The following is a 24,561-nucleotide window of genomic DNA, read 5'->3' as shown; positions in this document are numbered from 1 at the left end:
GCGAGCTTTGTGGGGGGTCACAACCAACGAATCACAACCTAAGAGGACTCGTATTTCCAAATCATACTGAAGATTCGTTCAAAATGAACGAATCGTTCATGAACGACCCATCAGGAGTTACAAATGGCCTACTGATGTTTTGCTTTTAGGCTATAATTCATTCATTCATTTTCTTTTCAGCTTAGTCCCTTTATTAATCTGGGGTCGCCACAGCGGAATGCACCACCAACTATTCCAGCACATGTTTAATGCAGCAAATGCCCTTCCAGCTGCAACCCATCTCTAGGAAACATTAGGCTATTACTTGTGCATAAACATATCTAGATATAGTAATAAACATACTGTTTGTTTGAAAATAAAAAATCTTGTCATCATTACTGCAAACTTATATGAGCGATTATATGATTAAATGTGGAGGGGGGCCTTACAATATTTTCTGGGGAAAAAGGGGATGTTAGGCAAAAAAAAAGTTGGGAACCACTGGTCTACAGAACAAACCACTGTTAAAGAATGACTTGCCTAATTACCCTAACTTTACCCTAATTACCCTAGTTCAGCCTTTAAATGAAACTTTAAGCTGTATAGAAGTGAAGAATATTGTGAAATATTATTTTCTGTCATCATGGCAAAGATCAAATAAATCAGTTATTAGAGATGAGTTATTAAAACTACTATGTTTAGAAATGTGTTCAAAAAAATCTCCTCGCATGTTCTCCCCGTGTTGGCGTGGGTTTCCTCCGGGTGCTCGGGTTCCCCCCACAGTCCAAACACATGAGGAATATGAACTAGATGAACTAAAATTGGCCGTAGTATATGAGTGTCTGTGTGAATGCAAGAGTGTACGGGTGTTTCCCAGTACTGGGTTGCAGCTGGAAGAGCATCCGCTGTGTAAACCATATGCTGGAATAGTTGGTGGGTCATTCCGCTGTGGCAACCCCTGATAAATAGGTTGATAAAGGAAAATAAATGAATGAACATCCCTTGTACTTCATTAAGAATTCCTCTTTTAAACACAAGAGGAGTAAATAATATTCTTGGCTGAAGTGTTCTTCGAATTCGAGCAGTTTCCCGAATCAAAGCCAGCATCTCTGCTGCCTGTGCTGGAAACAGATGTATCTGCATTACAGGCTCTCGTACTGTTTGTTTGGGCTGAACGCCGGAGCATTTGCTGTTTCCGGCAGCGGAGGATCCTCCAGGGCAGATCGCGCTGACGTTCACCCAGAAACGCTCAGCCTGCTGGGGGTCCTGCAGCTCCATCTGCACCTCCACATCCGACAGCAGCTTCTGCAGGACACACACACATACACATACGCATGAGCAGAGCACAGCAGAAAGAGCCCATTGTCTGACCTGCAGCCTCTTGTATAAGCAGGTTCAGGGGGGAACGGCTAAAAATAGCAGCTCTTTGCCGCAGCATTTTTGGTGCAGGCAGTCAGAGGCATTTATAAAGCAGGCTACTGTTCAGTGGTATCAGTGGATTTCAGGGAGGACAATACATTGTTGTGCCTGAGCAGAGATTATTCCTGGTCTTAAAGGAGCACCACACTTGTTTTTGGAAATAGGCTTATTTTACAGCTTTACTATAGTTAAACAGTTGAATCTTATAATGTTTGAATCCATTCAGCCCATCTCAGGGATGGGCAGGAACACTTTTAGCTTAGCTTAGCATAATGAATGGAATTGGATTAGACCATTAGCATCTTACTCAAAAATGACCACAAAGTACTTTTTTTACTATTTCAAACTTGACTCTTGGTGACACAGTGGCGCAGTAGGTAGTGCTGTCGCCTTACAGCAAATAGGTCGCTGGGTCGCTGGTTTGAGCCTCGGATCAGTTGGCGTTTCTGTGTGGAGTTTGCATGTTCTCCCTGCACTTGCGTGGGTTTCCTCTGGGTGCTCTGGTTTCTCCCACAGTCCAAAGTGTATGAGTGTGTATGTGAATGAGTGTGTGTGTGGATGTTTCCCAGAGATGGATTGCGGCTGGAAGGGCATGCGCTGTGTAAAAACATGCTGGATAAGTTGGCGGTTCATTCTGCTGTGGCGACCTCGGATTAATAAAGGGACCAAGCTGACAGGAAAATGAATGAATTGACTTTTATGTAGTTTCACACTGAGTACTTAGTATGCACGAAGAAGAAAATGAAACCTTTCTATTTTCTAGGCTGATATATGGCAATAGGAACTATATTATCATCCTCATCCTTAATTATTATGCTAGAATGAGAGTATAGTTCCTATATCAGCCTAGAAAATTAAAATTAAAGTTTTCTATTGGTCTTAGTACACGATGTTACCACAGAAGAGTCAAGCTTTAAATAGTTAAATCATCAAAACTCTGGGCATTTTTTTAGCAGGATGCTAATGGTCTAATCTGATTTAATTCATTATGCTAAGCTAAGCTAAAAGTGCTCCCGTCAGCCCTGGATGTTGGCTGAATGGATTAAAAAAATGTCAACTATTTAGCTCAATGAAAGCTGTGAAATGAGCCTATTTATATTTTAAATAAGTGGAGTGTTCCTGTAAACACATGCTGGAATCACAGAGATTTAAGAGATTATTCTTTTTTATTTTTAAAGGAATTCTACACTTTATTTCCATTTTACAGCTCTCCTAAAGTTAAACAGTTGGGTTTTACCCTTTTTAAAATCCATTCAGCCGATCCTTGAGTCTGGAGCAAGCACTTTTAGCTTAGCTTAGCTTAGCATAATTCATTGAATCGAATTGGACCATTAGCATCTCGCTCATAAATGACCAAAAAGTCTTGATAATTTTCCTATTTTAAGCTTGACTTCTCTGTAGTTACATCGTGTACTAAGACAGATGGAAAATGAAACGGTGCTATTTTTTAGGCTGATATATGGTTATAGGAACTACAGTATACACTCATTCTCATCTTTGATTATTATGCTGGATAGTACAGTTTCATCATTGGCTGAATTTCTTTTATTTTTACTATTGGTCTTAGTAAATGATCAAGCTTTAAATAGTTAAATTATCAAAACTCTTTGGCCATTTTTTAGCTAGATGCTAATGGTCTAATCTGATTCAATTCATTTTGCTAAGCTAAGCTAAAACTGCTCCCGCCAGACACAGAGATTGGCTGTATGGATTAAAAAAAATGTAAAATCTACTATTTAACTTTATGAGAGCCTATTTATGTTTTAAAAAGTGGAGTGTTCCTGTAAACGCATGCTGGAATCAAAGCCAGTGTTTTTCCTCTTACTGAAACTGAGCGTTATGAAACTTTTGGGAACTTCTGTTCTGATCGTCCTTGAAGTAATGTAGGGAATAAGATGTTTACTTCTTATCTTACAGTGAAAGTGAAAGCGTTGTGGTTTACCTTGTAGGCCTGCACTACTAGATCTTTCAGATTAGATGCTTTGGGAAACAGTCGACCCACGTAACTTCCAGGAATCAGATCCACTAAATCCTGTTCCCAAGAAAACATGACAACAAGTTCAGCTCCACAGAAAAATCACGCAGATTCATCACTGAGTTTGTGAAAACAAGGAGAAACGTGTTTACAGTAACACAGCAGATGTGGTAAACACTGTCAGGAAGTGGATTGTGGTTAAATATATGAGTGAATGTTTGAGCAAACCACGAAAAATGACTAAAATTAAAAATTAAAACAGAAAATAAAATAAAAAAACTCTTTTAAACTGTTAATAAAAGCTGATTTCTCAATAATGGTTTACAAATGGTCACTTTGCAGCAAAAATGTCTAAAAATCACAGCTGAAGTAATTTGCTTGAGAAACTTACTAGCTGGTCAGTGTTTAACTCCAGGGCAGGTAAAAATTAAAGAGTTTTGCTACATAAAATAAAATATATCAAACTTTTTTAAATACAGTTAAAATATTTCAAATTTTAATGTAGTTTAATTTGGGCAAAAGTAGATTAAAATTAAAATGCTAAATAAATAAATAAATGAATAAATAAATAAATAAATAAACAAATAAATAAATAAACATATAAATAAATAAATATAAAAATATATATATAAATAATAAAAAATTATAAATAAAAATAATAAATAAATAAACAAGTATATAATTAAATAAATAAATAAATGATAAATAAATAAATAAATAAATAAATTAATTAATAAATAAATAAATAAATAAATAAATAAATAAATAAATAAATAAATAAATAAATAAATAAATAAATAAATTAATTAATTAATTGATCAGGTTATGTTGGTTCTGATATAAATCTTTTTTTTACTCTTCAACTTGTTTGTTTTTAAATTATATGTTTAATTATTTTTTTCATTAGAAGTTTACTCTGAATCACCCTTATTTATGAAATCTGCTACTGTATATAAATACACTAATTTAGCCTTTTTTCAGTTTTATTCACTTTAAATATTTGCAATTTCTGTTTGACTAATGTGGCGATGCATGAACGTTATTTTCTCAGTTAAATTTAAAGGGATAGTTCCCTCATCAATAAAAATTTACCCATTATTTACTCACCTCTAAGTGGTTTCTAAAGCTTTATGAGTTTCTGTATTCTATCAAACACAAAATAAGATATTTTACACAATGTTGGAAACCGGTAACCATTGACTTTCATAAGACAAAAAAATACTATGGAAGTCAGTGGTTACAGGTTTCCAACATTCTTTGAAATTTCTTATTTTGTGTTCAGCAGAAAACAGAAACTTATAAAGGTAAGAAGCAAATGAAGGATGAGCACACAAATGAATGCTCAGTTTTGGGTGAACTGTCCCTTTGAGTAACATTCATTCCTGAATATTTCTTTAATTCCTTGTGCACAGATTTCTTAAAGGAGACCTATTACGCCCCTTTTACCAGATGTAAAATAAGTCTCTGATGTCCCTAGAGTGTGTGTAAAGTTTCAGCTGAAAATGCCACTCAGATAATCTTTTAAAACTCTCTGAAACTGTCCCTTTTAGGCTTTCATCCTAATTGTGGTGTTTTGGTGACTGTCGCTTTAAATGCAAATGAGATTTTGCTCTTTTCAGAAGAGGGCGGAGCTACAACTGAGCAGCATAGTGGAAGATTCAAAACAGGACTAACGTCCTTTGCTAAAGAGAGAGAGATGTTCACTAGTGGGCGGGGCTTTCCCCCTCTGATGACATCATACAAATAAAGAATGTCAATCCAATTGTTTCTGCAGACTGTTTTGATCAAGTGTGATTATAAAAAATACAATTAATAAATGTGTACCCTTAGAGGCTGCTAATATTCAGACACTGTTGCTTAACTTTATGTGCACAACTGTGTTTAAACCCCTTGTGAAAGTGATTTTTGCATAATAGGCCCCCTTTAAAGCAGCTTCTTCATGACCATTGTGTTCCCCAAAAATCACTGCCTGATTCTGCAGAAAAAAAGAGCCAGAGAAATTACCTCATACCACTGATATTGCAGATGATCCACAGCGAAGATGGAGTAAATACTGTTTTCCAGAAGCTTCTCCGCCAACTGAGCGACTGTCGGGTGTTCCTGAACAACAACACACACGCGCACACACAACTGTTACACCAAACACTCATTATAACACATATATGAGTGTATGTTCATAAATCTGATTCTGCTGTCACGTAATATTATAGGATAATATTAATTCAGCACAAGCATTTTGCTATTAAGTGAAATTAAAAGCTATTTAAAATAAAATAAAATAAAATAAAATAAAATAAAATAAAATAAAATAAAATAAAATAAAATAAAATAAAATAAAATAAAATAAAATAAAAGTGAATCCAATGAAAAAAATATTTGGTTCTAATTGAGTGCTAAAAATAATAATAGTATTAAATAAATAAACAAATAATTATGATGAATATAAATCAATAAATAAAATAAAATAATCCTTTGAATAAATGAATAGTAATAATAATAATAATAATAATAAATATGATGAATAAAATGCATTTAGATCCATAAATAAAATAATCCCTGGAATAAATGAAAAATAATAACAATAAATAAATAAATATGATGAAAAAGATGCATTAAGATCAATAATTAAAATAAAATAAAATAAAATAAAATAATGTATTTAATAATGTATATAATATTTAGTATATAATGTAATAATAAATACGGTTAAAATTAAGAACTAAAATATAACTATGTAATATTTAACAATAAATAAGTACTCTAAAGTATAAAATAAATATGATGAATAAGATGAATTTAGATTGATAGATACATACAATTTGTTATTTTAAAATAATAAAACAAATTAATTTAATTAATACTAACTAATAAAAAATAATACAAATATAAATAAAACAATATTATAAAAACAACACTTAATATTTAAATTAAATTAATATTTATAGTAATAATAACAATAACAACAACAACAACAACAATAATAATAATTATAATAATAGTAATAATAACATATATTATTATTATTATTACTATTATTTTTAGTTAAATATTAATAATACATATTTCTTTGAATATCACCATACTACCACTGTACTTTTTGTTATCAACGACTACAGTCTTCAAACCTACACCTATGCTTTTGCTAGTTTGTTTTATAGTATTTGGCTTGTTTACAGATAGATACTATAAAAGTTTAACACAGTTGTGTGTGTGTGTGTGTGTGTGTGTTGTCGAGTGTTATGAATCAGTGTGTGTGTCAAATTGAGTGTCATTGTGTTGCTCCTCTCACCATAGTGCTGGTCTGAGAGTAGACGTTGTCCTCTAGGTGGCAGCGGCCGTCATGAGGAACCACGATACCAGCCAGTTTACTGTCCAGAGCCAGATGTGAAGGCTGATCCGTCATAACCAGTAGCAGATGCTTGGCTTCTGGACGCCAGCCGATGTCCTTCTGCACACATTACAGAAGAGTGTGGAGGGAAAGTCAGCTCAGCAGGATCACATCATTAACACTAATGAGTTACTAATGCAAGAGCAACTGCACAGGTCAGTGGGATGAGCACTGACGGACTCAACTGAGGAGAAGGAGATCATTTGTGCTGATTCATAACTTTGATGACTCGCTTTGAAAAATGCAAGTTATAGAGTTGAAAACAATAATGCATCCATAGATAGATGGACAGACAGACAGACAGACAGACAGACAGACAGACAGACAGACAGACAGACAGACAGACAGATAGATAGATAGATAGATAGATAGATAGATAGATAGATAGATAGATAGATAGATAGATAGATAGATAGATAGATAGATAGATAGATAGATAGATAGATAGATAGATAAAAATTTAAAAGAAATAAATGTCTAAATAAATGCTAAAAACAAACAAATAATGATATTTAATAAAATAAATTAAATATATACTACATATAAATCAAACGAATAAAAAGGATAAGTAAACACATATTTCCTGTGTAAAAATAAATAAACAAACAAACAAATAATAAAAAATAAACAGAAAATAAATAAATAAATGATAAAAATAAATAATAAATAAAATCATAAAAATACATAAATAATACAAATAAATAAACAATAAAAATAAATAAATGTATAATAAAAATAAATAAATAGATAGATAAATAACTAACTAAATAAATAATAAAAATAAATACATGAATAAGCAAACTATAAAAATACATTTAAAATTTTTATAAAAATAAATAAATGATAAAAATAGATAAAAAAATAAATTAATAATAAAAATAAATCATAAAAATAATAAAAATAAATAAATAATTAGGATGGATGGATGGATGATGATAGATAGATAGATAGATAGATAGATAGACAGACAGACGGACGGACGGACGGACGGACGGACGGACGGACGGACGGACGGACGGACGGACGGACGGACGGACGGACGGACAGACAGACAGACAGACAGACAGACAGACAGACAGACAGACAGACAGACAGATAGATAGATAGATAGATAGATAAACAATAAAAATAAACAACCAAACAAATAATATAATATAATATAATATAATATAATATAATATAATATAATATAATATAATATAATATAATATAATATAATATAATATAACATAATATAATATAATATAAACAAACAAGCAAACAAATAACTTCTCATAACATCAGTCGTAAAAGACATGAGGGGAGTTTTTTGGACCTGACCCTGTCTTACTAATTCAAGACAAACTGCATCAGTCCAGCGTTTCACTGCCAGAATGACTAATGTTTAACCACAAATCCTGAGCAGATGCCAACAGGAACTATTTTTAAAAACTCACAGCCCTGAGGTACAGAACAGCAACCCACATACTATAAATTACTATAGTTGTATACAGTAAACACTACAGTGTTTATTAACCTTGCTTCAAAAGGTATAATACACATAGCATTTACAACACGTTGGTAATTCTACAGGAGACTGTAAAATAATTTAGATTTACTACAGTAAACTTTGGTGTATTGTAGTATAATTTACACTATAGTTGTAGAAATCTATAGTATTAGGTCATTTGTTTATATTATGATTGTTGTTGTGTTACCAATGCAACTACAGAATAACCACAACAGATGAATTACTATAGTTGTTGTGTTGCCATAGCAACTATTAAATTACCACAACAGATAATTTAGTATAATTTTTGTGTTGCCATAGCAACTACAGAATTACAACAACAGATAAATTAGTATAGTTGTTGTGTTACCATAGCAACTATAGAATTACCACAACAGATAAATTAGTACAGTTGTTGTGTTGCCCTAGCAACTAAAGAATAACCACAACAAATAAATTAGCATAGTTGATGTGTTGCCATAGCAACTACATAATAACCACAACAGATAAATTAGTATAGTTGTGGTGTTGCCATAGCAACTACATAATTACCACAACAGATGAATTAGTACAGTTGTTGTGCTGCCATAGCAACTACAGAATTACCACAACAGATAAATTAGTATAGTTGTTGTGTTGCCATAGCAACTATAGAATTACCACAACAGATAAATTAGTATAGTTGTTGTGTTGCCATAGCAACTATAGAATTACCACAACAGATAAATTAGTATAGTAGTTGTGTTGCCATAGCAACTATAGAATTAGCACAACAGATAAACTAGTATAGTTGTTGTGTTGCCATAGCAACTATAGAATTACCACAACAGATAAATTAGTATAGTAGTTGTGTTGCCATAGCAACTATAGAATTAGCACATCAGATAAATTAGTATAGTTGTTGTGTTGCCATAGCAACTATAGAATTTCCACAAGTGATTAATTACGAAAGTTGATGTGTTACCATAGCAACTAAAGAATAACTTCAACAGATTAAGTCATGTATTTCACTATAGTATGGTTCAAAAGACCACAGTATTCACTTTAAATGACTACAGTGTTTTTTCATATGGGAAGCACCTGCGTAACTCAAGCGAAGCGACACAAGGAGAGAAAAGAAGGAATATTCCACCTGAGGGCCATAAGAGCGAAGGTCAGAGTGCGAGAGAAAGCCAACGCAAACATCAAGCTTCTTTCAGTTTCTGCTTCAGGGAGGCTGCCGAGAGACACGCTGGAGACTGAAACTCATTCAAGGCTGTTCACTGGCCCACGGCTCCGGCTACAGTTTATCAGCTCACACTGTAACTCACAGGGAAAAATCCCAGCAGCAGCCGGACGCAATAAAAAGGCTTTGTTGATGTGAAGCCTCCTGAAGCGGCGATGACATCATCAGGCTGATTCAGCGCTTCACTTTCTTTTTGATGCTGCCTGTGTGCCAGTTTACAAACTAGTGTCCTCAATACTACACTGTAAAAAATGCTTCCATATTTTTGTGATTTACAAAAGTGTTTTCCATATGTTTAAGCTTGTGAATTGCGTTATGGGATGTTATATGCACAGAAAGCTGGTTGATGTGTGTAGAGTGAAATCTGTGTAACAAAAGGAGCAAAAATCTAACTGTCGATATGCTCATGCTCAGGTTATGACCTTTGAAACATGACCATCAAAACACTCCAACAGGTGGCGCCACAAATCAAGCTCATGCAGCACAGACAGAATACACGCAGTTTGTGCATGTGTGTGAAAACGTAACATTCTGCATTTAGCGATTTTAGTCATCATAAAATAGATCTTTATCATCTAATCAGTGACTGTGTGTTGCTTTCTATGCTGTGTCCCAATTCATTTATTTATACTGCACCCTGAAAGTGTAGCACCCTATGTAATTGCTATTAGTGAAAAAAGTACCTACTTTTGAGTATGTAACAGAATAGTGTTCTGTTGCTTGGTTACGTGCCTGTGAATCATCTAGTCACGTCCTCCCCAATTCCCTCAGAATTAATGTCATCATGCAGAGAATGAGTCGGCATTAATTATGCATTCAAAAATCAAGGTTACATGTGAATTCATTATCATTTAAACATCTAAAATTATTAGATTAAAGAGAAAGTTCACCCAAAAATAAAAACAAGTCTGGCATCGTTTACTCACCCTTTAGTTACTTTGAATTTTTTTAGTTTCCTTCTTGTTTTAAACCCAAAATAATATATTTGGAGAATGTTGGAAATAGGTAGTCACTAATTTCCATAATATATTTTTCTTAGTTATTAAAACAACAACAACAACAACAACAACAACAACAACAACAACAACAACAACAACAACAACAACAACAACAGCAACAACAACAACAACAAAAGGCACATAAAAAAATTGGAATCACTTGAATAAATCTTTTATATCTTATCCCTTTAACCCTCATTCCTACACATCTGCCATGTTTGTAGTTTTTCTACCTAAATTTGTAGTTCTAATCAAATACACATTTGTTGCAGTGTGTTCGAAAATGGCAAATGGCTTTGGGGTATTCTTGAAATAGGAGAGAATCTAAAAATGTGCCAGTTATTCCCAACAACATGGTTGTTGTTACTATAGCAACTATAGAATAACCACAACAGATAAATTACTATGTAGCTGTTGTGTTACCATAGCAACTACAAAATAACAACAAGAGATTAGTTCCAATACTTGTTGTTACCATAGCAACTATATAATTATCGCAGCAGATTAATTACTATAGCTGTTGTGTTACTATAGCAACTACAGAATTACAACTAGAGATTAGTTACAATAGTTGTTGTTACCATGGCAGCTATAGAATTACCACAACAGATTAATTACTACAGCTGTTATGTTACCATAGCAACTATAGAATTACCACAACAGATAAATTACTATAGTTGTTGTGTTACATAGCAACTATAGAATAACAACAAGAGATTAGTTCCAATACTTGTTGTTACCATAGCAACTATAGAATTACCGCAGCAGATTAATTACTATAGCTGTTGTGTTACTATAGCAACTACAGAATTACAACTAGAGATTAGTTACAATAGTTGTTGTTACCATGGCAGCTATAGAATTACCACAACAGATTAATTACTACAGCTGTTATGTTACCATAGCAACTATAGAATTACCACAACAGATAAATTACTATAGTTGTTGTGTTACATAGCAACTATAGAATAACAACAAGAGATTAGTTCCAATATTTGTTGTTACCATAGCAACTATAGAATTACCGCAGCAGATTAATTACTATAGCTGTTGTGTTACTATAGCAACTACAGAATTACAACAAGAGATTAGTTACAATAGTTGTTGTTACCATAGCAACTATACAATTACGACAACAGATTCATTACTATAGCTGTTTTGTTACCATAGCAACAATAGAAGTACCACACCAGATAAACTGCTATAGTTGTTGTGTTACCATAGCAACTATATAATTACAACAAGAGATTAGTTACTATAGTTGTTGTTACCATGGCAACTATAGAATTTACCACAACAGATTAATTACTACAGCTGTTATGTTACCATAGCAAGTACGGAATTACTACAAGAGATTCGTTACTATAGTTGTTGTTACCATAGCAACTATAGAATTACCACAACAGATTAATTACTACAGCTGTTGTGTTACCATAGCAACTACAGAATTACAACAAGAGATTGGTTACAATAGTTGTTGTTACCATAGCAACTATAAAATTATGACAACAGATTCATTACTATAGATGTTGTGTTACCATAGCAACTATAGAACTACCAAAACAGATTAATTACTATAGCTGTTGTGTTACCATAGCAACTATAGAATTACCACAACAAATTAAATGACTATAGTTGTTCTGTTACCTTAGCAACTATAGAATAACAACAACATAATAATTATTATATAGCTGTTATGCTACCATAGCAACTATAGAATCACAACAAGAGATTAGTTACTATAGTTGTTGTTACCATAGCACCGATAGAATTGCCACAACAGACGAATTACTATAGTTGTTCTGTTACCATAGCAACTATAAAATTACCACAACAAAATTAATCACTTTAGATATTGAGTTACCGTAGAAAGAATTACCACAGCAGACTAATTACCTTACCTGTTGTGTAACCATAGCACCTATAATTAAACAGTTAAAGCTAACAGATGCTAACGTTAATTTGGACGTTACTTCTGGAAAATATCTGAAGCTCAGATACATGTATAGTCAAATATTCCCTATAACACACTGCAAAATGTATTTTAAAACAAATGTGGAGGATGTGACATGATGATTGACAGGCCCTGTAACTAAGCAACAGACCCGATGCAGTATTTTTGTGCTAAAGCTTGCCTACTGTTATGTCACACACTTAGAAGTATGTACTTGCTTACAAAAATGAATTAGGACACACTCATCGCCTCTTCAGGCATTGTTCCCGTTCCCAGAGAAAACCTGAGACATGCAGGCTCCGCTAAAACCACCAGAGAAAACCCGTCCCGATGACACAGGAACAGTCATGCTAACACACACAAATTTAAAGGTTTTCCCACTCTCCATATATGCACAAACACAGAGGGAAGAGACTGCTCTGCTCAAATCATCAGTGAGGAATCTGAACAAATACTAACAACATCAGCATGTTCATGTCACGCCACACACTGTTTCCACTACACACACTGCTGAATCACTGCTCAAACCATGCAGAGTGCTGACTTACCATTTCTGCTCTGCAACAACAAAAAATGATCATAAATAATGATAGTAAATACATTTATTTAATTATTTAATTATTTAAAAATAAAAAATAACATTAAATAATTAAATAACATAACAATGAACCAAATAACATTTCTTCCAAGTATTTAAAAAAAGGCACTTGGTCAATAATTTTTTTTTTAATTAAGTTAAATTAAAAAAATTACAAATAAATTAAAATTAATAAATTAAAATTAAATAAATAAAATAAAAATAATTGCAAATTAAAAATGTATTAAATAAAATAAATAAATAAATAAAAAGATTAAATTAAATAAAAAAATAAATAAAATAATAATAATAACATATATTTTTAAGATTTATAATAAAATACAATTAAATAAAATTTAAAATAATATAAAATTAAGTTAAATTTAATTTAACAAAAATTAAAATTAAAAAATTTTTGTAAAAATTTAAATTAAAAAATAAAATTTTATTAAATTAAATGTAAAAATTTTTTAAAAATATAAAAAAATTTAATTCAATTAAATAAAGATTAAATTAAATTAATTTAATTCAATTAAAGAAATAGAATTAAATTAATAAAACAACAATTAAAATAAAATAAAACAAAATAAAATAAAATAAAAAAATAAAATAAAATAAAATAAAATTAAATTAAATTAAATTAAATTAAATTAAATTAAATTAAATTAAATTAAATTAAATTAAATTAAATTAAATTAAATTAAATTAAATATCAGCGTTATTCCACCAAATACCTTTGATTGATTTCTAAACACTTCCAAAGTTTGGTATTGTGTCTAAAAATGATTATAAACATTTTAGAAACAGAATATTTTCTTATTTTATGCAAAAAATGACATTGTATTTGTATATTGTTTTTAACTATTTTATACCCTTCAATATCCATTCAAAAGTTAATGGCCAAACATACCTTCATAAAAGTTAACAATGTTGCTTCCAAAAGCAAATAAACACAGATAACGAAACATATTTCATAAGTTTAGATATAAACTATAAATTATTTAAATCCCTTTACCAAAGCCTATAACAGTCCATCCACCATGTTTGTAGCTTTTTAATTGCCCATTTTTGTAGTTGTAATGAAATTCATGTCCTGTTACAGTATCTCAGACCTATAATAACAGATGGTGATTTTCCATTGGTGTGTGTGTTTTCTGCAGACCTGAGGTGTGTTGTTGTACCTGGCAGACGGTGGCCTGCAGCATGGCATCGAAGCCTCCCTCCGGTGTGTCCATGTTTCCTGAGATCCTCTGCTCCTGGATCACTCTAGTGAACTCGCTCATGTTCTGGGTGACGGGGAGGACGTGGATGAAGCCGTGAGCCGGTCTGCAGTGAACCTCGTATTCACTGAAAGAGAGAGAGACACGGAGGTCAGTGAGCTGGACACACACATGCATGCACACACACACGCACACTCACACATGCACACACACAAACACTGACACACCGGTACTGCTTCATTATTACTGCACATCTACGGGATTTTACCACAGTTTAGACAAACTTTTGCTCTAAAGTCACTCAAACTGTAAAACAAATTGCTTTAGTAACAGTAAAAAAAGCTAAAAATAAAACAAATAAAATAAAAATATTTTTAAATAAATGAATAAAAAACAATAAATAAAATATAATAATAAAAATAAACAGATAAACAAAAAACAATAAATAAAATAAAATTACAAAAACAAACAGATGAACAAAAAATAATAAATAAAATAAAATATTACAAAATAAAAAGATGAGTAAAAAGCAATAAATAAAATAAAATAATAAAAAATAAACAAATGAATAAAAAACACTAAATAAAATAAAATAATAAAAAATAAAAAGATGAGTAAAAAACACTTATTAAAATAAAATAATAAAAAAACAGATGAATAAAAAACACTAAATAAAATAAAATAACAAAAAAACAGATGAATAAAAACAATAATTAAAATAAAAAAATAAACAGGTGAGTAAAAAACAATAAATAAAATAAAATAATAAAAAACAGATGAATAAAAACAATAATCAAAATAAAAAAATAAAAAATAAACAGGTGAGTAAAAACAATAAATAAAATAATAAAAATAAACTGATGAATAAAAACAATAAATGAAACAAAACAATAAAAGAAACAGATGAATAAAAACAACAAATAAAATAAAATAATTAAAATAAACAGATGAATAAAAACAATTATTAAAATAAAATAATAAAAAATAAACAGATAAACAAAGACAATAAATAAAATAAAAAATAAACTGATGAATAAAAATAAATAAATAAAATAAAATAATAAAAAATAAACAGATAAACAAAAAAACAATAAATAAAATAAAATAATAAAAATAAACTGATGAACAAAAAACAATAAATAAAATAAAATAATAAAAAATAAACAGATAAACAAAAAACAATAAATAAAATAATAAAAAATAAACTGATGTATAAAAAAACAATTAATAAAATAAAATAATAAAAAATAAACAGATGAATAAAAAATGATGAACAAAATTAAATGATAAAAACATTAATAAAATAAATATACATTTATTAATTTGTTAATTATAGACAAAAGTTACAAACATTAATTAACATTAATTTACGAAGCACCAAAAATAAATCAAAAAGGATAATGAAAAAATATAACAATAAAAATTATAAGTAATAATAATATACTTTATAGTAGTAACTAAACTTATTACAGTTACTTTAATAAAACAAACAATGTGTAATACTTGTATCATATTATAAAATATAATACTACTACTACTACTACTACTACTACTAATAATAATAATATTATTATTACTACTAATAATAATAAAATAATAATAATAATAATAATAAAATTTTTATGCTATTTTAATTAAACATAATTGTAAAAATATTAAAAATAAAGAAGTAAAAGAAAGCTAATGAAAAATATATTCTGAACATCTTTCTTTTCACATTCCCTTATTATTTATGTCATAATCAAGGTCAAGATTTTCCAGAAAAAAAAATCATGTCCTTCATTAAAGGCAACAAAAAGCTTTTATAACAGATACCGTCTGAACAATGAGGACAAAACATCTCTTTATCCAAAAACCTGAGTTGTGCAATTCTAATCTCAACTCAGAAGCATTAAGTGCACAGCGACACAGTAATAATAATATTTACAGAAGAACTCAAGGACTTGAGAATCAACTGGCATGTCTATGTGAAAGCCTATATGAAAATTATATCAGCTTAGTCCCTTTATAATATAATATGATATAATATAATATAATATAATATAATATAATATAATATAATATAATATAATATAATATAATATAATATAATATAATATAATATAATATAATATAATATAATATAATATAATAATCTATTTAATTATTAATAAGCTATGTATGAAATCCTAAAAGTGTATCATTTATTAATGTTGTTTTATTAATTATAATATTAAATGCAAATAATTAAATCAACCTTAATTTTACATCAATATAGTAATCATTAATATAAGAACAAAATTATAATATAATATAATATTTTATATATAATATAATATAATTTAAACTTTTTAAATTATATATTTATTAATTGTAAATTATTCATGTAATGTACAAAATATTATGCAATATAATATACTATAATATAATATAATATAATATAATATAATATAATATAATATAATATAATATAATATAATATAATATAATATAATATAACATTAATTATTTTGTATATATATATTAATTATATTATATTATAATTATTAATAGGCTACTTACTAATTCTTACAGATTTATTATTTATGTTGTTTTATTAATTATAATATTAAATTATAACAATTATTTTAAACTCAATTTTACATCACTAGAGTAATCAAACAGAATTATCATCAATGCAGTCACAACGTAATGTATTTCAACAGTCTGGGATCCAGTGTGTTTACCTGCAGGGGTTGAGTAGTTTAGAAGGGTGCACGTCGATGTATGGAGACACTGGTTTATCCACGAAAGAGCCGAAGCCCACTCTGAAGTCACTGGAGTGCTGCTTCATCTGATGAGACAGAGCCAAACCCACCGTCTTCAGCCGATCCAGGTTGTCCTGCATGGAGGCCGAGACGTCCACAAGATAGTACAGATCCACTGGGTATCGTTCCAACTGCTGAACTTCGATCACAAAACTCGCCTCGCTGCCTGAGACAGGAAATGACGTCATCACCAGCCCCGTGCACAGACTATCCAAGGGGCATGTGCAGGATAAAATATATTTAAAGAAGAGTGAGGGGGGTGGGGGGTGGTTGGGGGTTGTCACGAACTGAAGGTGGGGGGGGGTGCTAAGGCTGTTCTTAATGGGTAGTAATGGTGTTGCTATGCAGTTGCTAAAGTGTTATTCTAGGTTGTCAGGGAGTTGCTAAGGTGTTCTTATTTCTAAGTTGTTTTGGGTTGCTAAGCTGTTGCTAGTATATTCTTGATGGTTGTTGTGATATTCCTGTGGGGTTGCCAAGGTGTTCTGGTTTATAAGTTGCATTAAGTTGGTTATGATTTGCTAAGGTGTTCTTATTGGTTGTTTTATTGTTGCTGTGGTGTTCTTGTTTCTAAGGTGTTTTGGTTGCTAAGGAGTGTTCTTGATGCCAGTTGTGGTGTTGCTGTAAAGTTTTTAAAGGGTCACGAAACACCAAAACACATGTGTTGAGCTGTTGACAGTGGTATATGTGTCCCACACTGCTAAAAACACTATTAGGACACCTATATTTCACTAAAAAGTGTAAATTGGTTGTTTTTGCGTTATTTCAAGCAAATTCGTACTTCCGGTTTGAAACGAATTTTTGAAGCTGCGTCACGGCAATGACATAATAGCGTGTATTCCAGCGTGCAGACTGGGCGTCTGTGCCAGAATGTGTCTTATTACGTCTTACAGTGTGATGCATTAATGCATGAGTAAGGCTTGGTTCAAACCAATCAGCGCGCTCTATTGTGCAACTTCATTAATATTCATTAGTGTCACAGTGTTTAGACGACAGAGACGCCATGTTGTGTTGGCAAAACAAGTGTGAAGTGTTGCTTTTATAGTTTGCTGCAGTTTAGTTTTGTTTTCATTTTCTCTCTGTGAGAGCGCAGACTCGTGTGGATTAAGTGTACGCGACGCTCGACGACAATAACTTACGTGTCTAAGGAGGATTATTGTTTACCTGAGAGCTGTTCTCATCTGCGAACGCTGAGATCCGGTGTAGCAATCGATTCTGTTCCCTTCTGGAATTCCAGTTCCCCCTCCACGAAGCGTATCCGCTAACAGCGTATGCGGACACAGCCGGATTTGTGGGCACCGGATTCGCTTGTAACGTTAATCTCCTCTAAATAAAGACGCAGCTCTAGTTGCTGGTGATTGTCCTGTCTCTACAGATTTGGTTAGTGAGCGACCAGTGCTCTTTGTTTATTCAGTTCGTATTTTATTCGTATCAAACAAACTATTGCACCGAGTGTAAACAAGTTTGCACTAACAGTTACAACCAAACTATAACCTCGTGTTGGATTTTGTGACCGGAATAACACACGCGGCTTTCTGACGCTACCTGCCGAGTGCATCTAAGTTTCCGGGAAATGCTGAGTTTTTTTTTCTCTCATTCGCTGTGCGGTTTCAAACATTGCATGAAAAATACATGCTTAGAGCAGTTCCTCGAATCAAATATCTCGTTTGTCGGGAGGGACATGAATGAATTCCCTGAATGAAAGAGCCAAACTGCAGTTAAAGTCCACCATTTAATAATTTGGCAAATAATTCGACTACAGATGTCCATGTAAACACAGTCACATTGTCTGCTGTGTGTGTGTGTTTTGACTCTGAAATTCAGCGCGCCCAAATGGACACTCCCACACCAAGCCTCTTTTCTTCCTCCGACACTCCCCCCTAAACAGAGCTGGACACGCCCACTTTTCTGACTTTTTCCAAAGTAGAGGTGTGAAAACCCCCTGCTGAAACGAGGGGGCTTCATGGCCCTTTAAAGACTCTGGTTTCTAGGGTATTTACTAAAACATTTTAGGTGTTTTTGCTGGTTACCATGGCATTGTTATTCTAATGTGTTCTGCATACACTGACACTGTTATGTTGTGCTAAAGAGTTTTGGGTTGCTAAGTATGTTCTAGTTGATCGCCATAGTGTTACTGTAAGGTTGCTAAGTTACTACGCAACTTTTACTTTGGTGTTGCTTGTGTTCTTGTTGGTTGTCAGGAAATTACTTGTCATGTGAGTTGTTTTGGGTTGCTAAACTGTTGCTAGGGTACTCCTGGTGGTTGTTGTGGTATACCGATGAAGTTGCCAAGGTGTTTTGAGTTAGAGACACTTTGCTAGGATGTTCTTAGTGGTTGTTGTAGTGTTGCTGATAGGTTGCTATGATGTTCTTGTATATAAGGTATTTCTGTTAGCTAAGGTGTTGCCAGGGTGTCCTTGATAGCTGTTATTGTGAGGTTTCTAAGGCCCCGTTTACACTAGTACGTTTTAGTTTTAAAACGGCGTTTTAGAATGAAAACAATCCACGTCCACACTTGCGTTTTACCCAGCGTTTCTGAACTGCTCTCCGTCCACATCAAAACGCTGAAAACGCACATCACGTGACCACACACACACTCTCGGGCAAGCGCTGCAGCCCATATACCCAGATGAGAGCTCTGCTAGTCGGACTTCTCATCAAGCATCTCCCGCTGGATCTCATCTTACTATATTTATTAAACGGGATATTTCATTCATTGTTGTCTTTATCTAACGACATATTCCCTGATTTTGGGCATTGGAATCTATTACTTGTTCTCAGGTAACGTGTTTTGGCTGAGCGCAAAGATAAGTTAATGATTAATGTAAGTACGTACATTCTGTATATTGACTGATCGCTTGCCTTTATTTCCTAAAATGTATAAACTTATTGTATGTTATACTTTTAAAATGGCCATTATCGATTATTAAAACTGATACTCAGCAAAAGAGAGGGTGCGTTTCGTATTTTCACTGAAATTGAAAGGAGGCAGTTGTTATCGGCTCCGTTTTATCCACACAGTGAAGATGACGCTCATATATGCAGCACGACGCCTCAACATTTCTGCTGTATAAGTTGCTAATATTAAAATGAAAATAGGCAGTTCCTTAAATCATGTATACAATTTATTGTTGAGAAAGTGAAACAACGAAGCCAGGGTGATGTGAATGAAGTTATAAAGTACACTGTTCCCTTTGAAGATGTACCCGTGTCCTCGGTATAGTCTGTTTTCCATATCAAACTGAGAAGAAGAGACTGCAGCCTTGATCAAACTTGCGAAGTCTGAACTTACACGGAGAAAATGCAGGACTGAACTGTGTGTGTTAGGCTACTTAATATTCAGGAAAAGCCCCAATCAGAGAGGCGAACGTCGGCAGCCCCGCCTCCGTTTTCAGATGTCTCCGTTTTCCATCATCCACACTGAGACGGAGCACCAGCGTTTCAGAATAAAAACGGCCTCTCCAGCGTTTTCGAAACGCTCCGTTTTCGGCGCTCGAGAACTCCGGCGTAGTGTGGACGGGTGGCGTAACCGTAGCAAAACTTATGCGTTTTCAAACTAAAACGCATTAGTGTAAACGGGGCCTAAAGATACTGGTTTCTAGGGTGCTTGCTAAAAAGTTGTTGGGTGTCTTCGCTGGTTACCATGGCATTGATATTCTAATGTGTTCTGCATATACTGACACTGTTATGTGGTGCATTTTGGTTGTTAAGGCTGTTCTTGTTGGCCGTCATGGTGTTGCTGTGAGGTTGCCAAGTTGTTCTGGTTTCTAGAGGGTTAGCTAAGTAAGTTCTTAGTGGTTACCAGGGAGTTGCTAAGGTGTTGTTATTTCTAAAATGTTTTGAGTTGCCAAGGTGTTGCTAGTGGTTGTCATTACTGTGAGGTTGCTCAGGTGTCCTCGTTTATAAGGTATTTACGGCTGCTAAAGCATTGCTAGGGTCTACATGAAGGTTGTTAAGATGTGTTGCTATGGCAGTTCTTCATTGGTTAAGTGGTTTGCATGGCACGTTTAGGATCTGACTTAGCTGTTACCTGGTCGTAGGTGGATGGTGATTTCTCTTGGTGCCACCTGTGAGCTGCTGATGGTGGCGTTTACTTCCACTTTCACTTTCGGGTTCTCGATAAATTCCTCTTCACATCCTCTGACTCGCAGGTCGGACACAGATCCGCATCGCTGGCTTACATGCGCCCCGTCCAGAAACCTCTGTCAAGATAAACAAGCCATCAAAAAGGTCAAGGGTCAACGCAAAAGCCTGCTGCCAGAAGAAATAAGCCAACTGTTGAGCAGGGTGGCATTATTCAGAGCACACAGAGCGTGGAAAAGCTCTTTAGCTAAAAGATTGTTGTTGAGATGTCGGTCAGGGATTAGTCTGACTGGTGCCCGGCACCGCAGCCAGTTAATGAACTTATTTTCTTAACCACAATCCCTAGAATATTTGGGACTCTCCTTACAAAGACGGCATTCAAATTAAACGTCCGACCCAGGAAAATAAACAGGAGAAAGTTAAAACTCTTTAAACAGACTGATTAAAGTCTGACCAGACCACAACCACACTTTAACAGACAAGTGTATGATTTACTCTCTTTTGGGAAGGAATGAGGCTTTATTTGTGTGAGAAAAAAGGTCAAACTTGATTGAGTAGGTTCAATAAAATCTGCAAAATATCTAGCTTTAAACCAGTGTTGTGTTTGCCTAATATATGAGTTTAGTTCATTCATTCATTTTCCTTCAGCTTAGTCCCTTTATTTATCAGGGGTCGCCACAGCGGAATGAACCACCAACTTATCCAGCATATGTTTAACACAGTGGATGTCCAGCTGCAATCCCAGTACTGGAAAACACCCATACACATACACTACGACCAATTTAGCTTATTTAATTCCCCTATAGAGCACGTGTTTGGACTATGGGGGAAACCGGAGCACCCGAAGGAAACCCACGCCAACACTGGGAGAACATGCAAACTCCACACAGAAATGACAACTGGCCTAGCTGGGACTCGAACCAGTGACTTTCTTTCTTTTCTTGCATAGGACACACTGAAAGTATAAAAAATAAACTATTGTTCACGGTGTGGGTGTAGCCTCACCACCGTGACACCCACACCGTGAACAATTATTTATCATTCAGTGTCTTCTAAGGGTGCGTTCACACCTGTGAATCGATTCAGTTGTTCTGAAACAGAGATTACAATTGTTACATTGTTGCTCTTTGCTCTTGGAGCGGTTCACTTTCACACTGCAAAGTTTCTAATCAGACCAAAAGAGCTAAGACAAGTCACGTGCGAGTAAACTCTCCTCGCATTGGTCAGAGTGTCAGGGTTTATTTAGCAGTGTCCCGCTCAGCTGTCAGGAGAGGTGGTGGTTTGGTGGTGATTGACAGGGTGCGCGTGCGATGTGTCTGAGGAGAGACGCGGTGGGGAGGGGTGAGAAGGGTGCGCGACGATGCCTATTTGAGGACCAGGAGGGAGACGCGAGATTACCGGGAGATCATCACTCGTTTGCGGGCATCCGCGAAACTTCCCGCCCCACTCATAATTCTCTCTTCATATAGCCGTAAGCCTATTACATATCCATAAAACACTGTGATATAACCGCGCTCGGATCGTTTGCTTTCTCACTGCAATCGAACCGCTCCAGGGTTCGTTTCAATCGAGCCGAGACCACCTCATTCAAGCGATCTCGGATCGATTACTTTGGCGCGGAACAGAGCCCGATTGCCCTGTTCACATATGCCAAACGAACCGCGCTAACAGGGCAAACGAGATACGTTCCGAAACAAAATGTAGGTTAGAAAGCACCCTAAGTGTATTTAGGTTGTTGTTTTTGCAACAGTGTTCGGAACTGTGCCAAATGATTGACAAATTAATACAAAATACACTTTCCAACATTAATATTTTCATGGTAATCTGGCCTACGACATTTAAAACTCCTGGGTCAGTTGGTGTTTCTGTGTGGAGTTTGCACGTTCTCCTTGTGTTGGAGTGGGTTTCCTTCCGGTGCTCCGGTTTCCCCCACAGTCCAAACACATGTGCTATAGGTGAATTCGGTAAGCTAAACTGTCCGTCGTGTATGTGTGTGAATGAGAGTGTATGGGTGTTTCCCAGTGATGGGTTGCAGCTGGTTAAGTTGGCGGTTCATTCCGCTGTGGCGACCCATGATTAGTAAAGGGATAAGCCGAAAAGAAAATGAAAAGTTCAATATTGTTCATGCTCATTATCACGATATACTGAATCATTGAAAATACAGTGTTCAGCAAAATTGTATATTTGTATCCATTTCACAGTGATTAAAAGTCATATATTTTGAAGCATTCAAACAAAATCGATTTATTAAATGCATATATTTATTAAAGTCATATTTTAATCACCAAAAATCTTTAGAAATTGAAAGAGAATACATTTAAATTCATGTTATAGTAAGTTATTTTGTCAGATGAGCTCCAGATTTGGCTTCAGTCCTGACTAATCTAATCTAATAGAATAATATTGTAAAGCTACCTATAAATAAATATAAATATTAATATATATAAATATATAAAAATTTTATTTTTTAATATATAAATATTAATTACAATGAGAGATTTGTGATGGGTGAACTCATATATGCTGAGCACATTCACTAGTGCATTCAAGCGATTTGAGCTCTAGTGTGTGTGTGTGTGTGTGTGTGTGTGTGTGTGTGTGTGTGTGTGTGTGTGTGTGTTTTACAGAATAAACGTGAGCACTTCACACACTCAAAACCGAGCTCCAACAATAGGCGCTCTGGCATACATTACCTCCTGAGAGCACCATGCGCATTCAGGGCCGCGTCTCAGACAGTCTTCACATGTGGAGATGAGGGCAGACAGGCAACGGTTATCCGCTGAACACAGAGAAACACACACATTTACACATGAATGAGCGAGCGTTCAGATCTTCAGCGGGCCTTTGTGTCTGACACAGACCCTGTCAGAGCGGAGCAGCGCGCTGTTTACAGGGAAACTGTCTTAAATAAAAGATGAACAAATCACCGAGTGCGGAGAAAGAATGCAAATAATAGTAAATGTGAGGAGAGATATCAAGACAGAATAGGAAAACCGTGCACAACCATGCACTTTTATGCAAGGAACATACCTAAATTAGCAGTTTTCTGTATTTTGTGATTGATGTTTTTATTTTTCGCAGTTTATTTATGGTTTTAAATTGCATTATGGGAACCTTTAAACTTTAAACCTTGAGAATGTTATTTTATTGACATTTTTAATCAGTTTAAGTGATATATTGTCTGGGATTGTGTTGTATTTTACGCTACAATAACCTTGTAATAATCTGCTAGTAGATTTTCAGTTCTTTTACAGACTAATTTGTCTATATATTATTTTTTACACTTTCCCAAGTGATGGGTTGCAGCTGGAAGGGCATCCGCTGTGTTAAACATGTAAAACGTATATTGCTTTAATCACAATATAATGTATTATCAAGAGTTTGACCTCATCTGCAAAAAAGACTACTTTAACAAGTATAATGACCAAAAAACTTTTATTATTTATTAAAACTACTTTTAAATGTTATATA

General features: G+C 33.6%; 1 protein-coding gene across 5 annotated transcripts in view; it reads right to left on the bottom strand.

Annotated features, from left to right (window-relative positions):
- The window catches only part of itgb8 (integrin, beta 8), a 41,588-nt gene that overhangs the window by 11,603 nt on the left and 5,424 nt on the right, over nucleotides 1-24,561 (bottom strand). For 2 of the 5 annotated variants that reach the window (XR_012394826.1, XM_073931362.1), the window contains exons 2-9: nucleotides 23,784-23,869; nucleotides 21,038-21,209; nucleotides 16,930-17,176; nucleotides 14,186-14,351; nucleotides 6,663-6,821; nucleotides 5,385-5,473; nucleotides 3,341-3,430; nucleotides 1,138-1,284 (exon numbers count right to left, since the gene is read on the bottom strand). Coding sequence is in view for 4 of the 5 variants with exons in the window: in XM_073931362.1 (XP_073787463.1) it covers nucleotides 1,138-1,257 (120 nt within the window). In the remaining variant the exon portion in view is untranslated. Of the gene's footprint in view, nucleotides 1-1,137; nucleotides 1,285-3,340; nucleotides 3,431-5,377; nucleotides 5,474-6,662; nucleotides 6,822-14,185; nucleotides 14,352-16,929; nucleotides 17,177-21,037; nucleotides 21,210-23,783; nucleotides 23,870-24,561 lie in introns of all 5 variants that reach the window. The other 3 variants (XM_073931360.1, XM_073931361.1, XM_073931363.1) reach the window with 3 other exon arrangements.

Source organism: Danio rerio, chromosome 19 (assembly GCF_049306965.1).
Source record: "Danio rerio strain Tuebingen ecotype United States chromosome 19, GRCz12tu, whole genome shotgun sequence".
Lineage (NCBI taxonomy): Eukaryota > Metazoa > Chordata > Actinopteri > Cypriniformes > Danionidae > Danio > Danio rerio.
The sequence above is the reverse complement of the archived record's forward strand: the minus strand, read 5'-3'. Positions and strand labels throughout refer to the sequence as shown.